General features: G+C 36.3%; 1 protein-coding gene across 5 annotated transcripts in view; it reads right to left on the reverse strand.

Annotated features, from left to right (window-relative positions):
• Positions 1–20366, reverse strand: part of Usp34 (ubiquitin specific peptidase 34) — a 179470-nt gene that overhangs the window by 13835 nt on the left and 145269 nt on the right. For 4 of the 5 annotated variants that reach the window (XM_060365151.1, XM_060365154.1, XM_060365150.1 and 1 more), the window contains 13 exons: positions 20035–20186; positions 16787–16835; positions 16597–16701; positions 16474–16518; positions 15408–15512; positions 13897–14044; positions 9434–10068; positions 7119–7276; positions 5102–5180; positions 3306–3432; positions 2219–2326; positions 1167–1271; positions 926–1050 (listed from right to left, as the gene is read on the reverse strand). In XM_060365151.1, the coding sequence (XP_060221134.1) occupies positions 926–1050; positions 1167–1271; positions 2219–2326; positions 3306–3432; positions 5102–5180; positions 7119–7276; positions 9434–10068; positions 13897–14044; positions 15408–15512; positions 16474–16518; positions 16597–16701; positions 16787–16835; positions 20035–20186 (1941 nt within the window). The remainder of the gene's footprint in view (positions 1–925; positions 1051–1166; positions 1272–2218; positions 2327–3305; positions 3433–5101; positions 5181–7118; positions 7277–9433; positions 10069–13896; positions 14045–15407; positions 15513–16473; positions 16519–16596; positions 16702–16786; positions 16836–20034; positions 20187–20366) is intronic. The other variant, XM_060365152.1, reaches the window with a different exon arrangement.

A 20366-nucleotide genomic window follows, 5' to 3' on the forward strand; every position in this document is an offset into this window, starting at 1 on the left:
GTAATAAGATTAAGTAAAAAGCTAATTAAATCTTTAACTTCTATAAGAATCTAATTTTAAATTCCAAATTTCTAGTGTTATTAAGATCATAATTGCTCTAGGTTTATTTTCAGTGTGCAAATGCTATCAATTATAATTACCCATCATTTCTATATACTTTAATAGAGTGAAAGTACTGAGATTTTAGCATGTGACACTTTAGCTCTATAAACATATCATCAAGAAGAATGAGTTATATTTGATTTTTGAAAGATGAGGCTATTTCTGCACGGGTAACTATAATGTTAATTTTTTAAATATTTTTATCACAGGAGAATTGCTCAAATATACTTAAGATCCAAAAGTAATAGGCAAAAGAGAGTGTGAATGAAGGTATGGGTGAAGAAAACTAAAGGGGGAAAAATGTTTTTTAAGAAATGTTAAAACTAAGGTAAATTATCTCATGTTAACACAGCTTGTCTCTATAATTTAGAATTGGCACTATTTTAGAAGAAACATTAGAGAACAGGAACCAGGTGATAAATCTATCAATCAGTGACATTATGGGTAAGTTAAGAAAAATATGATTATAGGGCCAGTAAAAGAGATCTTCATTATATGGCCAAACTGAAAACATTTCAAGTACCTAACTTAACTTTCTGTATTTAGATGTAGGACACAGCTACAATTTAGCCTAGTAACAAACTAAGGTTTACTATTAAAGCTGTATTTTTTTAGAAGAAGAAAAAAAATCTTAACGACTAGTGCTTACTGTTGATTTTGCAACATCAATCAACATTTCAGAGCACTTAAAGGAAAAAGTCCAAATGAACCTAATATTAGCCTTCATAAAACGTTCACATAATCTAATGGACTCAACTGCCAGGGGGAAATCTCAGATTACCTTGTACTACAGAAATACGATTTTCCTGGCATCCCAACATACCTTACTGGTTTCCACCATTGTGGGCAAGAGGCACATATTGAGTTCAGGGCGCGGAGGCCGAATATTGCTTTTCCCTCCTATTAGCTTGATATTTTCTCGACAAGGGAAATAAGGTCCAAGAGACACTAAGACATTAAAAGTGTACAATAAGAATAAATAGAATAAATAAATCTCCAAGCTTCAGTGTGCAGAATGATTACATGCCAACCACATTCAAGTATTATGCTAAATAAATACGTACTTGGTATATTACTGTGATGGTAAGTACAATGGTTGTGTTGGAGGAAGGGAACCAGAGTATGAAGAAAATCATGGGGACTCAAAAGGACAAGTTCCTTGAGGACATCTGAAAATCAAAACAATTTGAGTATTGTTAATCTGAACACTAGGGTTAGATTTAACCGCTTACTTTTGCACTCATAAATCCTGATGAAGCTGTAGTGTGGTGAGTGCTATAAACTGTTTGTGGTCCTAACAAAGGAAAAGATCATCTAATGTCCAACTCAGGACCAAGAGACATGATAACCACAGCAGAGGGCCATTACTTACAAAAAACCCACCTATTCTCATTTTCCTTGCTCCCGTATAGACACAGTCTTGTCAAATAAAAATATGCCATGATTATTTATCTTTAGACACTCCACCACAGCAGCTGGGTCTGAGAGATATCTGATAATCTGCAGTCTACTATTAAAGTTTTATGATAGTGGCTGGGCTGATTCTCACCCACTAAATACACAAGAGTAAACCTCAGGATGGGCAAATAATTGTTTATGTTATTTTGAGAAATTACTAATAGTTAACAGTCTATAATGGTCACTACTTCAAGTAGTTCCTAAGGTAGTAAAAAACTCTGTATTTAAAATGATTCTTTTAATAGCTACACATTATCATTCTATAAATAAATACCCAGTCACAAAGAATTTAAAGAGTCTATAAATAGATACTGACAAATGTTTTTAAGGCCAAAGACCCAGTGAAGAAAATAACCTTATCCTTTACAATTTGAGTTCCACTTTGTAAATACTGACATAATTCTACCCCTTTCATATGAAATCAGAACATAAGAGTCTTAAGAAAAGTGAGAGCGTTCCCAGATGCTCTGCCCACAAACATGTTAACATGAGCGTGTTAAGACACAGCTGGTTTTTCCTGGGACCTGCCAGTCTGTGTGCTACTAGTTTCCAAATACTATAAATCTAACAACACAATCTACAAAACCAAAACAAAGCCAAACAAGCACACAAAACCCAGAGAATACTTGTCTATAGTTTTAGTTCTCAAAGAACTTACCTATGCAGGCATTTCTTAGTTCTGGAGGGCTATAGGAGTTAAGGAGGGTCAGAAGCTTATGGGCAAATTCAATTCTTTCCTGCCATTGGATTAGTGCTTGCTTCACATCTGCAAACATAAAAGCACATGTAAGTGGGCTTTTGCATGGTCACAGTGCCTCATAGTTTTTCTTCTGTTTGGGAACACTAAGAGTTTCTAGTTAATTACATAAAAACCGTGTTTGGTGAGAGCTAGGTAACTAATTTCATGAGATTATGAGATCACTATGTTTAACCTGCTCTTTTTGGGGGTGGAGGGGAGGAGAAAAGAACAAGTCTTGCTATATATAGCTCAGGCTTGCCTGGAACTTTGAATTCTCCTGGGTCACTCTGCTGAGGGTGAGGCTTATAGGTGTGTGTTAAAGTTACATCTTTTCTAAAAAAAAAAAAAAAAAAAAAAAAAAAAAAATTCTATTATTTGTGTGTGTGCATGCATGATGCGGTGTGGGAGAGGACCGGAAGATATTTTACACAAGCCACAGTACATGTGTAAAAGTCAAAGGACAATTTGTGGAATTGTTTCTCTCCTTCCACGTTTCTGTGGGTTTCAGAAATCAGACTTCATTCATCTGGATTGAGTGGAAAGCACCGTTAGCCATTAACCCATGTCATGTACCTTAACATGCTAGACTACCCAAAGTACTATGGTGCACTTTTACGTACTTTCTAGATCCATGAAGTTCGGTATGCATAAACAGGGACATTAAGAAATATTTTTACACTTATTTCTACTGAGATTAAAAATGATGTAACCTGAGCTATGAAGGTTAAAAAAAAAAATCCCACCTATTACTATGTGTGAAAGCGTTCTCAATCTTCTAAATTTAGACTCCTACACAACACTTGCCTTCGTTTTCAAGTATAAATAAAATATATAAGAATATCCCCCTTTACATTATGAGATGATAAAAAGCGCACAACACTAACTAGCACAGGAACCATTAGCATGGAAACTAATAAGACAGTTTTTTTGGAGGCCTCTCATTTGAACCCCCCCCCCACTCTATTAAATGACAGCAAAATGGTAAAAGAAGTAAAAATGAGCAAACCTTTTCTCTGAAGATACGGGCGCGTAGCCTTCAAAACCGAGAGGAATATTGACAGATGTTCTACTAAGTCTCCAGTCACATGGCAAGCTGTAGCCTCATGATACATCATATGTAGTGTGTTGAAAGACTACGAGTGATTTAGGAAATAACAATTTAAAAACCCTTAATTTCATTTTTATTTTAGACACAAATGAAATCCTTATCCTCTGAAAGAGGTTTTCAGACTTGGATTCTATGTGTGCACACATGAACACAGAGCAAATGTTACTTGTTTTCTAAGTTGGATTTCCCATTTAGCTACTTTGTATGTGTAGGTACATGTGTGTGCTTGTTGGTGTTCCTCCCAACCACTCTGCACGCTTTGAAAACATTTTCGTGCATGCTCATGTGGTGCCTGTGCTTAGCCCAGTGTGCCTGTGAAGGGTACAGGGCAGTCTGCAGAGCAAGGCTTTCTCCTCCCTTGTCCTTAGTAATCAAAGTCAAGATTGTCAGGGCTGTGGACATCCGCACAGCCCTGCACTGTCTGTTTCTGACAAAGTCTCTCACTGAACCTGGAGCACGGCTAGATAGCAAACTGCAAGGATCCTCTTGGCCAGGAGCATGCTGCCTGGCTCTTTACATGGTGTCAGGAATCAGATACTCAGGGTGGCATAAGAGCACTTTACTGAATGAACCATTTCTTTAGACTCCAGTCCTTTTAAAATAGAGGTATAGCCCTTACCTTGAATTGTACTTTATGTAAACATTTTAGTGTCAAGAAATGATTTGTTTAATCATTTAAAAATTCAATTAAAAAAATCCATTTTGTTCTAAGCCTTAGAAAGATGCAATGACCAGAAGACTAGGGAGACTAGGTAGCTATTTTAGGTAACTTTTCAGGGTCTATGTAGAAACAGTATGGTAAATCAAAGAGCTGTTGGCCACAGCAAAATATAGCATGCCTGAAAAGCAGCTCTCAAAATTTAGGGACTAACTCTATGAACATAATTGAATATGTAGTTCTTTTACTGTATTAGACAACATTCCTTCTTTTAATCCTCCCAAGTCACTATACTATTGTTTATACATTGTTCAAAATTCTCAGTCCAGGTTCTGTGGCAGCCCGTAACATGAAGGCTACATTACGTATGTTCAACCTGTGCACTGGCAGGACAAGAATTGTATCTGTGTGTGAACTGCTATATTCCTTTGCCTAGTACTGTACTTGGCGGAGAGCAGACATTTCAACTAGAGCCAAAACTTCCTTGCCTCTGGACTCAGAAAGTCATCTTTTTTAATATTTCCCACTTAAAACGGCTAAGTCCAAGTTCTTCAACATGCAGTTTCTTATTCTGTTCCTCCTCTATAACACTATTAACTAAAAAAATCTCAACAGTAGCTCTTAATTCATGCAGTACTTTCCAACTGTACAATTTTATCTATCTCCAGCATAAGACTAAACAGTCCTATGTACTTCTGCTGGCTGTAATCATTTCTCGCTTGTGAACTAAGAATCATGGAAAGATGACTGCAGATTTCAGTTGTGGACAGCCAACTCAGTAGTGCCTTCTGTCTGTATTCCACCAAATAAGCATGTTCTTGGGAAATAAGTGTACCCTATAAATCACATAGATTTCATTTTTATTTACTAAGTGAAATAAATACAACTAAATTTAAATTGAAGAGTGATCAATGTAACTAAAATCCTGGTACCTATGAGACAGTTCAGCTTAAATGCTTTATATTCATGTAGCAGAAAGTGTTGGAAGAGTGTTCAAATGAGATACATTCACAGTAAAAGGCAATATAATATTTACCTCAGTCATCAGGATTAACCCTCGATTAAACACCACGAGTAGTCTGTCTTCATCAGACTCTAATAGTATTCTGAAGGCACTAGAAGAATAAAGAAAGTCCAATTTGAACAGACAGAATAATCTGATGGTGACAAAGAAACAGAAGTAAAACTGGCTTAAGCTTTTGGCTTTCCTACCCATATAAAAGGAACTGGCTGTATCTGTTGTTTGTTTTTAATTTTAAAGAGATTTTGTTTTGTAGCTCAAACTAGCCTCTATCTTGTGGCAAGCCTCCTGCTTTGGCTTGCCAACATGAAACTGCAGGCATGTACACTATTTCTCAGCAACAGACGATAGAATAAGCAGCCACAGTCTGAAGGCTCACAATTATTAAGCCATCAGTTGGCACTCAGTTGTGGGACGTGGCAGATTTCCAGATTATGGATGCCCAGCTACTGAAGTTTATACAAAGTCTCCAAGTTGAAAAAAACAAAACAAAACCTCTGAAATAAACATTTCTACTTCTCAGTACTCTGGGTATACTAAAGGATACTCAAGCAGAAAAAGGAAATAATAAAAACTTGCCACATACTTTGGAGGAACAGGTATCTATCAGTGTCTAATCAATACTTCATCCACAATGGCAAGAGGAAGGTATGATGAGAGTGTTTTTAAATTTCAGTGTAACAATGTTGTTTCTTTCTTTTTTTATTTTAAATAGTCAGTTTACAATCTCAACTGTTAAGTTCTATATAATAGTAAACTATACTCTATCCAAGAGCATCCATCAGCTTTGGGAAGAAAGATAACATGGGGGGAGGGGCACACAAACAAGCCTGAAGACAATAAAAGTAAGTTATAACCACACTGAGTTAATGCTGTGCTCAGAACTCATTTCGTTACATAGCAAAGTACTATTGTAGATATTACTGCCATCTTTTTACTTCCACTGGATGCTTCCTTTTTTCATTCAACAAGCAGCAAAACTCTAGAACTTTAATCAAAAAAGCTGCAAGCAATAAACCTTTAGCAATAATCTATTCAAGTTGAATGTCAAATACTTAAAAGAGTTCCTCTAAACAGAACTGGCAAAAGTGCTTACTTCGTTCTATAGAGTACTGAAGGCTCAAATATAAAGCTTTCTGAAGGAGATAATCTGAAGAATTTTCTCTTGGGTTCATTAATTTAATATTATCATAAAGCTTTCATAAAAGCACACACAAAAGTGTGTGCTCACTGCAAGACCTATCCTAGTCTTCTTAGCTCTATAATAAGTTAGGCAAAATTCATTTTTATAGGTAAAGAAAATACAATATAACTTGCAGAAGTTCTTTTCTAAGTCATTCGAACAATTTATTTCGTAGATGGTTCTTTTTCTTTCTTGTTTTTTTTTTTTTTCTAATTCCTACGAATAAAGCCAAATAGATCTGAGAAAAATAAGAGATATTAATAAGCAGACTCATCTTAAGATGTAGAAGCTGTCTTGAGGGGTCTCTAGACTGGAACTACCTACCCAAGTGCAAGTCTGGATGACTTGTCACAGACAGGACCTTCAAATCTTCAGATATGATTCCAATAAAAGATACACAAATGTAAAACAAACCAAAAGGAAAAAAAAAAAAACTGTTCAAAGTAGGCAAAATTCCTAAGTACAGAAATATTTCACCAATAACTTCTAAGAATTTGCAAATTGGAAGGAGGGCTGAGGATGTAGCTCAGCTGGTACAGTGCCTGGTAACATTCATGTGGGCCCTGGTTTGAACCCAATACTACATAAATATAGCATAGTGGCATGCATCTGTACTCCAAGCACTTGGGAACTGGAGGCAAGTTCAAGGTCACCCTTAGCTACATAGTACACAGTAAAAGGCCAACAAAAAGCTACATAACACTAAATTTAAAATAATAATTTTCTAAAGAACAAGCTTTTAGTTATAAATAATATAAATTATTTCTCTATTAGTGTCAAAAGGAAAGGTTCTATGTTTTCACCTGAAAAACCACCCCCCCCAAAAAATCACAAAGTATCTTTTTTTACCTTATTAAAGTAGTCCAACAAGAGCGGCCATCTAAGCAGCGTAAGTAACAGCTTATGGTTGTTTTCTTAAACTGTTTAATGTCTTCTAATTCTTCTTCTCGCATGTCTGGCCTCTGAGCTATAAATAGCTGCATCAAGTTAAACAGTTCTTCCACAGCCTAAAAGAGGCAAATACGCAAAGTGATGATCTTTCCTCATTTTAGTGTCTCGCTTGCTTTGTCTTAAGGATTTTGAACATTTATAATTAAGGATGAATTAATATTGAGACACACCTTTGTACAAATATTTAGAACATCATTCTAGACTGATGTTTAATGATAAAATGTAAAAGTAATATTTAGTAAAATCATTAGCTGTGACTTTACAAATTAACTTACTTATATAAACATGAAGTAACAGTTAAGCTTCTAACATACTTATTAATGAATTAAACTTTATAGCTTTATACTCTTCTTGGCAAAATTTTGTAACACAATTTTCATGAAAATTCCTAATAGCTGAGTTATTAAAAAAAAAAAAAAAGGTTACATCTGACTGATGTCAAGAACAAAAATCAATTCAAGGAGACAGGCATCATAGCCAAATTCTTAGCACTGGTTTGTGTAACTCTGGGCTGGATATCATAGTGACTAAGTTAAATATCATTTATGTGAGCCATGATGAAAACAAACTGACTGAGAATAAACAGTATCGTGATCCCTTCAGCCTATGACACTCTCATCCTTTTCTTCACTTTCCAGATATAGCTTTGGATTTCTGGTGCTGAGTGAACATACAGCGAGCATATATTTTCCTTGCGTCACAAGCACTGTAACTTTCTTTCTGAACTGAAAATTATGCTATTCTCTCGGTAGTAAGAGGTTCTAACCTCACTATACTATCAACAAAGAACAGTTTAACCGAATAAAGGACAGTTTACAACTGCAAGAAACAAAAGTAAAAGGCGCCAAATATAAACAAGCAATAATATTACAGAGGGAAATTTTAATATAAAAGTTAACAAATATTCTGAAAAGAAAAGAGGATCAGATTAGAAATATATATACATGTAAGCTCAGATCATCCATCTGAGATAGTGAGAATACTATGACATACTACTACTATAAATATTGTGCAGGTCACACCTTAGCAAAGTATGCAGACCTTGATAATGAGTATCTAATTAAAAATTTTAAGCTAGCTGAGCAAATAAATAAGTAAATAAGCAAGCCAGCCAGGCATGGTGGCTCACACCTGTCATCCCAGTAGTTGGGGAGGCAGAGGTAGGCAGACCTCTGTAAGTTCAAAGCCAGCCTGGTCTACAAAGTGAGTCCAGGACATCCAGTGCTACACAGAGAAACCCTGACTAAAAAATAAAAAAAATTAAAATGATTTTAATTATGTCTATGTGTATGTGTTTCTGTATGCATGTCCATGTGGGTTCCCATGGAGGCCAGGTGTCGGATCCCCTGGAATTGGCGTTCCTGTGAACCCACATCTTTAGCCCCTAAATATCTAGTTATAAAATAACACTCCCTGAAGTTGTCTTCATCTTTTCAGTAGGCATACATCAAAGACACATTCACAAACCATAAATTTGGGCTGGCAGTATTTGTTTAGCACAGCCAAGGCCCTGGGTCTGTTCCATAGCATTGCCAAACAAAAGTTTAAACAACACATAAAAAGGTATGTTGCACTGGAAACAAAGTAACATCAGCCTAAGAGAACACGGTGAATTATTCATAGGTCACACATGGCACTATGTGAAGGTGTTGGCTGCAGAAACGGCTCGGAGGCTGATTCCCAGCACCCACGTGGCAGCTACAGCCCCAGTACCAGGCAATTCTACCCCCTTCCGATCTCACTGGGCATCAGACTTTGATGGAGTGCACACATTAAATAAATACATAAATAAATAAATAAAAATTAAAAAAAAGAGAAGGGGATGTAGCTTAGTTGCCAAGCACATGCGAAGCATGAATACGAGTCTGGGTTCGATTCCCAGCACGGAAAGACAAAATGGGTAAATGATTATTCTATACTTTGTCATTTCTTTTTTTTTTTTAATAATTTATTTATTTTTATTTGATATACATTGGTGTTCTGCCTGCATGTATGTCTCTGTGAGGTGTCAGATCGCCTGGAACTGGAATTGTAGACAGTTGTGAGCTGCCATGTGGGTGCTGGGAACTGAACCCCGGTTCTTTGGAAGAACAGCCACTGTTCTTAACCTCGGAGCCATCTCTCCAGCCCCTACTTTGTCATTTCTTAAAGGGGCGAAAAATGTATTGCTAACCAAGCTCAGGAAACATAGTAAAAGTATTAACTGTACTCACTCCAGGGTACTGGCTGGCATGTGGTGTAAGGTTCTTAAAGGCCCACTGGATATTCTGGTGAGAAGCTAGTTGTCGAGTGAATGCAGGTGATTGCTCGCAGCAGAGCCTCAGAATGCCGTAGTAGGCAGGCAGCATCCCGCGGTTAAAAAGCACCACATCCTGATCATCATGGTCAGCAAGGATGTAATTGAAGGCAATGTTCTTGGTTACCACTGGGTTTTGAACAATAAGGCGGATATTCTCTGGACAGTCAGCACACACATTGTACCAAAATGAAAGCAAAGCCTGTTTATTGTGATTTGTAGCTATTGCTGGCTCAGAAAGTTTAGGCTGGAAAAGGTTCCACAAATCCATGAAATATGTGGAAAACATCAGCTTCTCAGTTTTGGAAATTAAACAGTAAGTCATAAAGCTAAAATAGGGCACTAGCTTTGTAGTGCCATGAACAGCAGCATCAACATAAAGTTTGGCTCTTGAGAGCAAACCAAGGAGCACGTTGTAGACCTGGTGTAGGACTACTGTTGTGTCTGCACTGAGTGGAAGGTCACGGGTTGGGATGTGCAAAGACCTTGTTGACCGGAACATCTGGCGAAATGAATTGCTTGGTATAAGGGACACCAGAAGATAAGCTGCAGCTATAAAATGTAAAACAAAACTGTCAGATCTTTGTAAGATTTAAGTAGACTGAAGAGCAGTTATTAAACACAAACCACTCTTCCCTTTATTAATAAAAATGAATAAAAATTAAGGGACATGACATCTTTTAAATATCCTTCTGATTTACCTTTGGTCCAGAAGAAAGATTCCCACAGGGTTATAGAGGTTATAGAGAACTGCATTTTAAGTGGCAACAATAATCACCATTACAGAAACTGTTTTTCTTTCTTTGGAGACAGACACTCATGCTACTCAAAACTAGCTTTTAACTCCTTATTCTCTTCCTCCATCTCCCAAGCAATGGCTATACAGAACAGGTTTTCAAACCTATTTTGTTCAGTTTTTCCACAATAGAGATTTTTTCCATCTCTTAATTTCTTTTTTTTTTTTTTTTTCTGATAAAAACCAACAAACCAACCAACATTTAGAATAAGAAGGCCTACCAAAAAGCACCTGATACCACTGAGTCATTTAAAGTTTTAGGTCTTGGTTAAGTTAGGTGTCACTTTAAAAAACATCTTAGTACATTATTTTCCAATATTTTAAGATAATGCCATATAACATACTTAATTTATGAAGATAAAAATAAAATAAATTTGTGTGTGCCACTGGTGTAGTATTAACTTTTGAGACCCCTCTCCACATTTTTGAGAAAGACAGTGTTGCAACTGTGTAGCCCAGGCTGCTCCAGATCTTCCCATGCTGCTTCCATATGTCAAGTCCTGAGACTAATGGCACTACTGGCTACAGAGTCTTTTAAAAGTCTTCTAAGGTCAACCTGTTTTTAAGATTACTCCCCACTTTTGGAACTGCTTCTTAATAAAACTGTTTGCCCTCTCTTCCTTGCCAAAGTCTTCTAAAACTCAGAGAAACACCACAAGCTCACCATTAAGCTTGTTATTAGCTTTCTGCTGCTAGTGACTTACTAGGTGAGGCTACCTGTATAAGCTTAGTGCTGAGCTGGGTACCAGGTCGTTTTATAGTCTGAAACCTGGAAGAAGTCTACTCCTATGGCGACACAGCAAGTCTTCAACTTTGGGGGGGATTTTGGTTCTTGAGATAGGGTTTCTCTGTGTAGCCCTGGCTGCCCTGGAACAGCTGACTAGGCTGGCCTTGAGCTCAGAGATCCAGCTGCCTCCTAAGTGCTGGGATTAGAGATATGAACCCACCATACCTGGCTAAAACATATCTAAACACATATTTAAATTTTTGTTTATTTATGTATGAGTGCTCTGTCTACATGTATGCCTACATGCCACAAGAGCACATAAGATACCATTTTAGATGGTTGTGAGCTGCCATGTGGGTGCTGGAAACTGAACTCAGTACGTCTGGGAGAGGTGCCAGTGCTCTTAACCACCGAGCCATGTCTTTGGCAGACCCTGCAGTGTTTTGTTTTCAGACAGGATCTCACTTACTATGGCGCTTAGGCCAGGCTGGCCTTGAAGCTGAGACACCTGCCTGGCTCTGGTTCCCACATGCTGACCCTGACAGTGTACCCCACCATGCCCTGGCCAAATCCCTAACTATTTTAATACCTGGTGACTCAAGTTTTCTTGTCTCAACATGCAGTTATTTGTTGAAACTATTTTATAAATTTTCTAAGTCCTTTAGTTTCCATTTATCTGAATTGTTTTTTTAAAATATATTCATACTTTTCAAGTATGTAGACCCTAATATTAAAAGCTGTTTTCTTCTTCAGTTTTCACTGCTAATTTTTAAAATGGCACCTAACAATTTCTTTCCTAACTAAAGGCTTTTTGTTTTAAGGCCCACAATGTTGCTTAGTTCTCAACTGGCCATTTGGGAGAAATGCTTCTGTTCCAGTCACTGAGACTACAGGACTACAAGTACATCTACCATGGCAGGATCCCCACTGAGCAGGTTTAAAAATAACTTCACTGGACATGCATATTTCTGGATAAATTACTTATAGACAAGTCCTGAAATGGCATTACAAAAATTAGAGGGAAAAAGAATTTTTTAAGCGATCTTAACACAAACTGCTATGGCCTTTTATGTGAATAATATTACAGTATCACTATTACGTAAAATAATTCATTTCCACAGTACCATCATGAGTATCAGTGTAACATCTGGTTAAAAAAACTTCAAAGATTGTGGGATTAAATAGAATGTGTACGGGGGAGCAGGAATCCGGACAGAGTACTAGCCAATCCACAGGTGACGTCCACTGAAAGGCCCTCCTCTCAAGCACACCTGTGATTTCAGACAGGCGACACACAGTCCCTGCTAACCCACAACAAGTCTCTGCTACCATGACCATCTGCTGTTATCACGCTAAATTATTAGGACTAAGAAACTAAGAGAGGCAAATTAATATTTCTTCCACATGGTGCTTTTGTTTGTTTCCAGGGTCCTGCCTTGAACGATCACATTTCCTTAGGCTCATCTTGGATCTGACAGTTTCTCAGACTCCTTTTGTTTTATAACTCTGATAGTTCTGAAAAGTACTGGTCAAACTGAGTTTATCTGATGTTTATGGTGTTTGGCTCAGAATGAGGAAGAAGATCACAGAGACTGCAGCATGTCAGGAGACATTCTGCAAGCGGACCTTTGATATTTACCTTGACCACTTGCCTCATGGTCGCGCTTCCTTAGGCTCAGGGTACTTCTGACATTCTTCACTTCTACTCTTTAGTGCATCACTAAGCTGCTATCAAAAAGGAGTTCAGGTCTACCTCTTGGGTACACACAAATTATCAGTAGTCTCCTTCTGGCTTTCTTTATCTTTATTTGTTGGAACTGTGTGTTGCCTGCATTTATGTCTGTGCACCGGTTAGTGCTTGGTGCTACCTGAGGCTACAACAGGGCACAGGATCCCTCAGGACTACAGTCACAGGGTTGGGAGTGCTGGGAATCAGTACAAACTTGTAAATATAATTTTATACTTTGGATTAGAACACTGAGTATTTTATTATTTGTTACCGAAATTGTTGTGGCTTTAGCCGCTGAGGTTCTCTCAATGTTCTGTGTGCCTCTGACACAGCCACATCATTTAGCATGTTGATTTTTTGTTTGTTTGTTTTTACTTTAAGGCCCCACCTCATTTTGATTATTCCCTGTTCTAAAATCTTTTTACCATAGAGCCATGAATCTGTATTTTATTGGAGAACAGTGATTAGAAAATAACATCTGGACACTGGAGGTGCTTATCACTGAATTAGGGTCCTCTGAGTTAGAAACTGCATTTCATTGACTTTGACTTTCATTTGTTTTAGCTATAAAAAAGTAAATACCTTATGTTTACTAACAAGCAACTTCCTGTCTTGTGAAATGCCTTTTTTTGCTATGTCCACATCTTCTAAGAATTTCTATCCATTCCCCAATGATGTGTACACAAAAGATGTGCATAACTTAATTCTCATAATTACATCAATGATTTCTGTCATAATTACTATTTTATTCTTAGCCTTCTCAAGATTTACTTAAGTTTGTTTGTTTTTTTCAAGACAGGGTCTCACTAGGCAGCTCTGGCTGTCCTGACATCAAGAGTTACTCCACAAATTTTTTTTCTCATCTTTTACTTTCTTCAGTAAAACTTTAAAACACAAGATAAAATATCATAGATATTCATAGTGTCATGATTTTCAAACAGCAAACACACATCAAAACCCGTGTCTTACGTCCCCTCCCAGAGCTTTACAATGTAAACAGTATTTTCATTGGGTTAGGCCTACCCCCCACCCCCCGCAACAACCCTAAAAGTCAAACCAACAAGCAGTAAAACAAGCCTATAATTTGGAACAATGAATAATTGGCTGAATTTTAAACATTTGACTTACAAGTCCTGACTCTAGGATAATTGTGAGCCAAAAGAAACCGCTCGACCCAATTTTCCATATTCTGGAGGACCCAGCTGTGTGCCAGCTTATTTCGGGGTGTCTGTACTGCCAACCAGTCCAGACACTGAGAAGGATTGTATTCAATAACCTATAAATAAAATGATAAAACAGGGGATAAGGTAAACTGAAGGAGCAATTTATTTTTATTTTCTTTTAGAATATGCGATATGTATTTAGTTAACTTTTTCTTTTTAGATTACATTTGTACATTGGTTTGCCTACATGCATAAGTATACCACGTGTGTGCCTGTTCCTGAGGAAATTAGAAACAGGTATCAGATCTCATAGACCAGAGTTATTTGAGTTGCTGTAAGCTGCCTCGTGGGGGCATGGATGCTAGGAATTGAACCTGGGTTCTTTGTAAGAGCAACAAGTGCTCTTAACTACTGGGCCATTTCTCCAACCCATATTTTTTCTTTTACTTTAGCGTTTTACCCATGTTTTCCTACTATGCTAAAGGCATATTTACCTGTAAGGAGGAAAAACTCAGGAAAATTTATTGCTAGTTTACTAAGTTTAAAATAACCCAGGACAAACCAGAGAATCCAATAAAGTTGCTAAGTTTATTAATTTAATTAAACTTATCTTGGTTGGTGATATGGCTCAGTGACAGAACATTTGCATAGCATAAACTAAATCCTGAATTTTATACCCAGCATTGACAAAGAGGAAAAAACCCCTTTAATTTTCTAGGGTTTCTCATCTGTCTTTTCCATGCTCTATATCTAAACTCTATGTTCAAACTATTACTGTTATATGAGAATATTCATGAATTGCTGTGGAGATTCTTTCCATGGGAATGGGAATTGTAATAATCTAGAGTAGTGGCTGGCAATCTTTGCACGGTAGGCAGAATTCTGTGGTTGTTTGTTCTGTCATTTTATTTGGACATTCCCAAGCTTAATACTTACTGTCTCATTAATGGCTTTTAGGTTACAAGAGCACAGTTGAATAGTTTCAGAAGAAATGTATAATTTATAAAAATCTACAACATTTGGCATTTGGTTTACTTAAGACCTGACAGAGCTTTTCCAGTCATCACCAAGAAATCTACTTACACACCAATGACTCTGTAAGAAGCGGTTTTTGATGTTTGTTCTACTATGTTTGTCAAATACTAAAACACTTGGTTTATATTTCTAGGGCTTCTAGTTGCTTTATGGACTTTTTCTTGAGGGTAATTATTGTTAATGACTTTATACTGTCTGAAGCCATTTGGTTCAAGTAAGAAGAAAGAGAAGTATAAGATGGTGGTAGCAATTAATAAAAGCATAATCCATGAAAGGGCTGGATTGGAAACATTTGTATCCTCCACTCAATTTTGTTATGTTTTGTTTCACTCTAAGTAAAATAAGAAAAAAATAGAAAAGAAAAATAAATTGAACAAACAAATGAGCAAATGAAAATCCCTGGGAAGATTATGACTGGAAACATGTACTTTAAAGACTTACCTCCCATATCCTCTGCAGAATGTAAGACGCAAAGGGAGGCATTCCTGGAGGCCCACCAGCAAATTCCATTAGCATGGTCAACAATTTAAAGAAAGGATTGGCTGCCTGTAAGATACACATAACTTTACTGAGGCACATACTCTTTTAGCCTCAGTTAAATCTGCTGTGGACCTGGCAGAGCTTGGACAGCACTCCTGCATATGAACTTGAACTAACTTAAAATGTCAAATCAGTTAGAAGGTACAGTTACGTAAGTGGCAATGCTGAATATTTTCTAGATGTCAGATGTACTTTTTAAAAAGTAATTCAAGATTTTTGTTTATAAATTAACAACTAAACGTAAATGTTTATGGTAAAGGTGGCATTTTGATACACACACACACACACACACAATGTAATGGCTAAATACAGCTAATTAACTTATGTGTTATCTCACATATTTATCTTGTTTCATAGTAAAAATACTTAAATCTATTCTCCGCATTTTTCACATACATACTGTAAAAAGCAGTCTCTGGAATGTCCCCTGTCTAATAGACAACTTTTTAATAAGTTTTGGGAACGAACCCAGCATGTTTTATTGAAAATGTTGTATTGTTTCCTGCAGCAATTTCTGATCCGTAAGAAATAATTTACATTGATTTTTAACATGTATTAAAGTAGCTAAATGCTTCTACTTTTATAAAATATGACTTTTTCTTTCTTTTGGGGGAGGAAGAGTTGGGGGAGGGGGTTTGAGACAGGATCTCTATACAGCCCTGGCTGTCCTGAAACTCATTTCAAAGACCAGACTGGCATTGAATGCATAGAGGCCTGTCCTCCTCTGCCTCCTGGTTACTGGGATTGCTAAATGCTTTAATTTAATAAAAACACTCTTAATACTGCCCTCTGCCTTCCATATATCCCTTCACTTACACCAAGTTCTGGATAGTTCATGATTACGCTTTAAGCCAGACAACTTTGAAGGTTAGCATATATGTAGCACTCTATATATTCATAGTTATTTGGAAAACTCTATTTGAACTGTTAGTTCAAATTATATAGTTATTAGCAAATCCCTACATACCTCAGGTGTCAACTTTGCTATTGAAGTGAAAAGCATAGATACAATCTGAAACAGAAAAAGTAGGATTTCAGAATATTATCTTTAAAATTGTCAAAAGATTTTAGGACTGCTTTCAGTACTTACATGCTCTGCAAGCCGATTATTGTACCGACACAGGCTAAAAATTAGATTACAAGTTTGTCTTATATTGATGCCATCACGAATATGTTGAAATAAGAAGGGAAATCCCTGTTAAAAACAAAAATTGTTCATTTAGGAACTATTATCTTATTTTTCAAATGATTAAATTGTTTAGTATTAGTCACAGTATTACCTTTCCTCCTGTTAATGCAGCCATGTCAGTCTGTGACAAGGTCAAATGCCTAAAAGAAAATATTAGTGGAAATAAATCTTTTCCATGTGTACTACTTTGCAGCTATCAACAGCATCACATGCATGAAGCCTGTCCACTCTATTACAGCCGTATCAACCTGCCACCATAAATGTGGGAGAGGGAAGTGGCTGATGGCAAAACTGTCCACTCTATTACAGCCGTAACAACCTGGCAACATAAATGTGGGAGAGGGAAGTGGCTGACGGCTAGATTTGCTTGCTAAGCATCTCAGGCAATTTTCCAAGATCAGAATATGAAACATCAAGTCTACTTTATTTCCATTTCATTAAATCAATAAATATATTAAAATGCTAGGATGGGTCTAAGTTTACTTTGACAGCTACTTTTCTGATAGGAGTCTTTAAAAGTAAATTCTAAAAAATTAGTTTTACCATATAACTTAAAGTTAATTTATACAAAAATTCAGATATATTTTTAAAAAGTAGGATAGTGTCAAGTATCTCATCACCCAAGTTCAAATTTACTCAAATAATAGCCAATCCTGTTTCACTTTTACCAGCAGTCATTCAATATGCATTATTCTGAGGCAAATTCCAGATATCTTTTTATCATTTAATCCATAAATCTCAATACATATCTCAGGTAAATTTCAAAAAAAAAAAAACATAACCATAGTACCATTATTCATGCCTAAAGTAAGGCAACAAGTCTTTACTATCTTACATTATCAATGCACAAATTTCCTGAAGTGTCTAAAAATATTGTATAGTTAATTTGTTTCAAACTGGATCTGAATGAAAGTCTTTTGCAATTGATTTTATTGTCTTTAAATTTTTAATCTATTGGTTCCCCCTGGGACTTTACTGCAATTTATCCATTGAAGAAAGCAGCTTGTTTGTCCTGTGGCGATTCCAATATTTATGTTTTGCTAATTGAATCCTGATGGTGTTGTTTTAGCACATTCCTCTGTTCCTGTAAAATGGTAGGCAGATCTAAAGACTTGAACAGATCTAGGCTTCACTTTTTTTAATCAAGGGTATTTTGTACGTGGTGATGTGGACTTTCCTCAGAGAGACACATAAAGAAGGGGTTAGTCTTTATAACATTTTTCCATCAGTGATGACCTTGGAAGCATTATTTCACTTAGGGTCACAAAATAGTGATTTTCTAATTCCAACATTCCTTGCTCATTTATTAGTTGAAACATCTGTACCGATGAACTTTCCCTCATCCATGAACATGGTTGACATAACCTTTATTTCTTGCAGATAAGATAAACATATCCTTTTTACACCATTTCCTTTTATCAGTTTTCAAAATAAAGATTTGATTTCTCAGTATATTTCAAAGGTTGCCAAGTTTTTCAAATTTTCCTTTACGGTATCATTCTGAGATTATCAATGTAAACATTTTGATGTGTTTTACATTCCATCACAGTCTTACTTTTGATGTGTACCTTGTCCAAAAGCAACAGAAACTCCTAAAGTACACTGTTGAGTCCTTTATGCATGACCCCAGAGTAGTCTATTTAGTCTCTGTGCTTCTCAGAGAAAAAACATTCCAAATTCTCACTCATTTCTTGCCCAGTACCTGGGCATATAATACTCCAGAATAATTCTAATTATATTAGTAACAACATGATTATTAAGACAGCTTAGAATGATTTTCCAATTACTTTTTGTCCTTCATGCACATCCTGTTAGAAACTGACAGTTAACATGTTCTTTAATTCCTCTGCAGTAGCTCTATCACCTCCACTTTTGATTTTAAAATACTGCTTCTCAGATACTTACAATATACAAAACATTTACAGGAATCGAAAGCTAAAGCTACAAAACAAAAACATTTGCTTTTGTCAAGCTTCCATTTCTGTGCCCTCCACCTTATTTTCTCTCAAAACCATATTAATAATTGATGATTTGATTTATAGCTAATTCTTGATATCTGAGTAGTCACACCCAATGAAATGGTACAAACAATGAATTACCAAAAACCAAATCATCATTGCTATGGAAAAACAAACAAACAAACAACAACAAAAAAAAACCAAACCAACAGAACTAGGTCCCTGTGAACATGCTGTCACAAATTTATCAATTGAGCAATATATTACCATATTTTACAGGTGTTTTTGTTTAATGACACCTTACTTAGCATGTATGGTTATTTAACATTGAACTTACAACCAAACAGCACTGGAACTCGCGCCTGAATGAAACTTATCTACTATATTCATTTCCACTCTAAGGGACATCACAGCCTCCTTAAGCTCAGGAACACTAAACAGCACTGCAGTACTATTCTTGGGAACCATTTAAACAGTGACATAACCAAAGGAAAAGCACAAATATTTTTTAAATGTGGCATACATCATAAAAAGTACATTTGTTTACAATATGAAAAGCGAAACAAGACAGATCGCTGCCTTGTTTGACCTCAGCTGGAAAAGCATGTGCCAGGAGATTCCACTTTTTCAGCATTCTGAATACATGCGTGTCTGTGCATAACTGTGAAAGCTCCCCCGGCAGCGACTTTTTGGCATTACAGATAAACTTAGCAAGTATGTGACTTTGTAAATAGGAAATGCATGAATGAGGATTGGCTAGATACACATACATTCTCTTTCTTAACTTTCTTTTTCCTAAACGTAGCTTAATATATACAATCCTCCCTGCCTTGTCTTTTGAAGGTAGGAGAGGGAAAAGGAGGATGTGTGAGTACAGTGAAGATTTCTACATGTAAGACAGATGAATTCCACATTTCATAAAAATAAAACAAACAAACAAAAACCCCCAACCAACCAACCAACCAACCAACCAACAAAACTAGAAAGGACTTGAATGGAGCCTTTGATTTTCCAATGACTAGTTCCTTCTGATGAACATTTGGCTGTCTCCAACTTTTTGATACTAGAAATGGTACTTTAATAGATCCCTCTCCATAAACATGTTTCTGTGTGGGGCAAATCCCTGAAGGTATTGTTGCTGGGATAAAGAATGAATGTCCATTTAATTTTGCCAGATATTTACTTAGATTTCTTCAATAACTGTTTCTAGCACGACTCAGACGAGTTAGATATAAAGGACTGAAATTCGTGAGCCACAAGAGTTGAAGTGATATTATTATTTTAAAAGATTTATGTAATAAAAACCAAATAGATAGAACAATTACGTATAAAGAATAAAACCAAACACGCTGTAAGCATTTTGAATGTTGAAACATTTCACCTTTCTGAGCGAGACTGTTCAACCAAAAGAGCAACTAAAGCTATCATCTTTTCAAGGGCAGCAGGTCTGTATTTTTCTTCTGCCAGAGAAAGGATGTCTTCTTCTTCCTCCTCTTCTTCCCCTTCTTCCTCTGACAACACTTCTACTTGAGGCTAATCAGAACAAAATTTAATTTTAAGTATAATTAGTTTTAATATCATATTTGAAGCACCTGACTTGTTTTAACATAACTATCAGAAAGACATGGCAGGAGCATTTAAAATCATTACATGTGAATCATTAGATAAAATTATTTAAAGGTCAGACTCTAGCCTGATACAAACAGCCTTAAT

The sequence above is a fragment of the Meriones unguiculatus genome, chromosome 12, assembly GCF_030254825.1.
Source record: "Meriones unguiculatus strain TT.TT164.6M chromosome 12, Bangor_MerUng_6.1, whole genome shotgun sequence".
In the NCBI taxonomy this organism is placed as follows: domain Eukaryota; kingdom Metazoa; phylum Chordata; class Mammalia; order Rodentia; family Muridae; genus Meriones; species Meriones unguiculatus.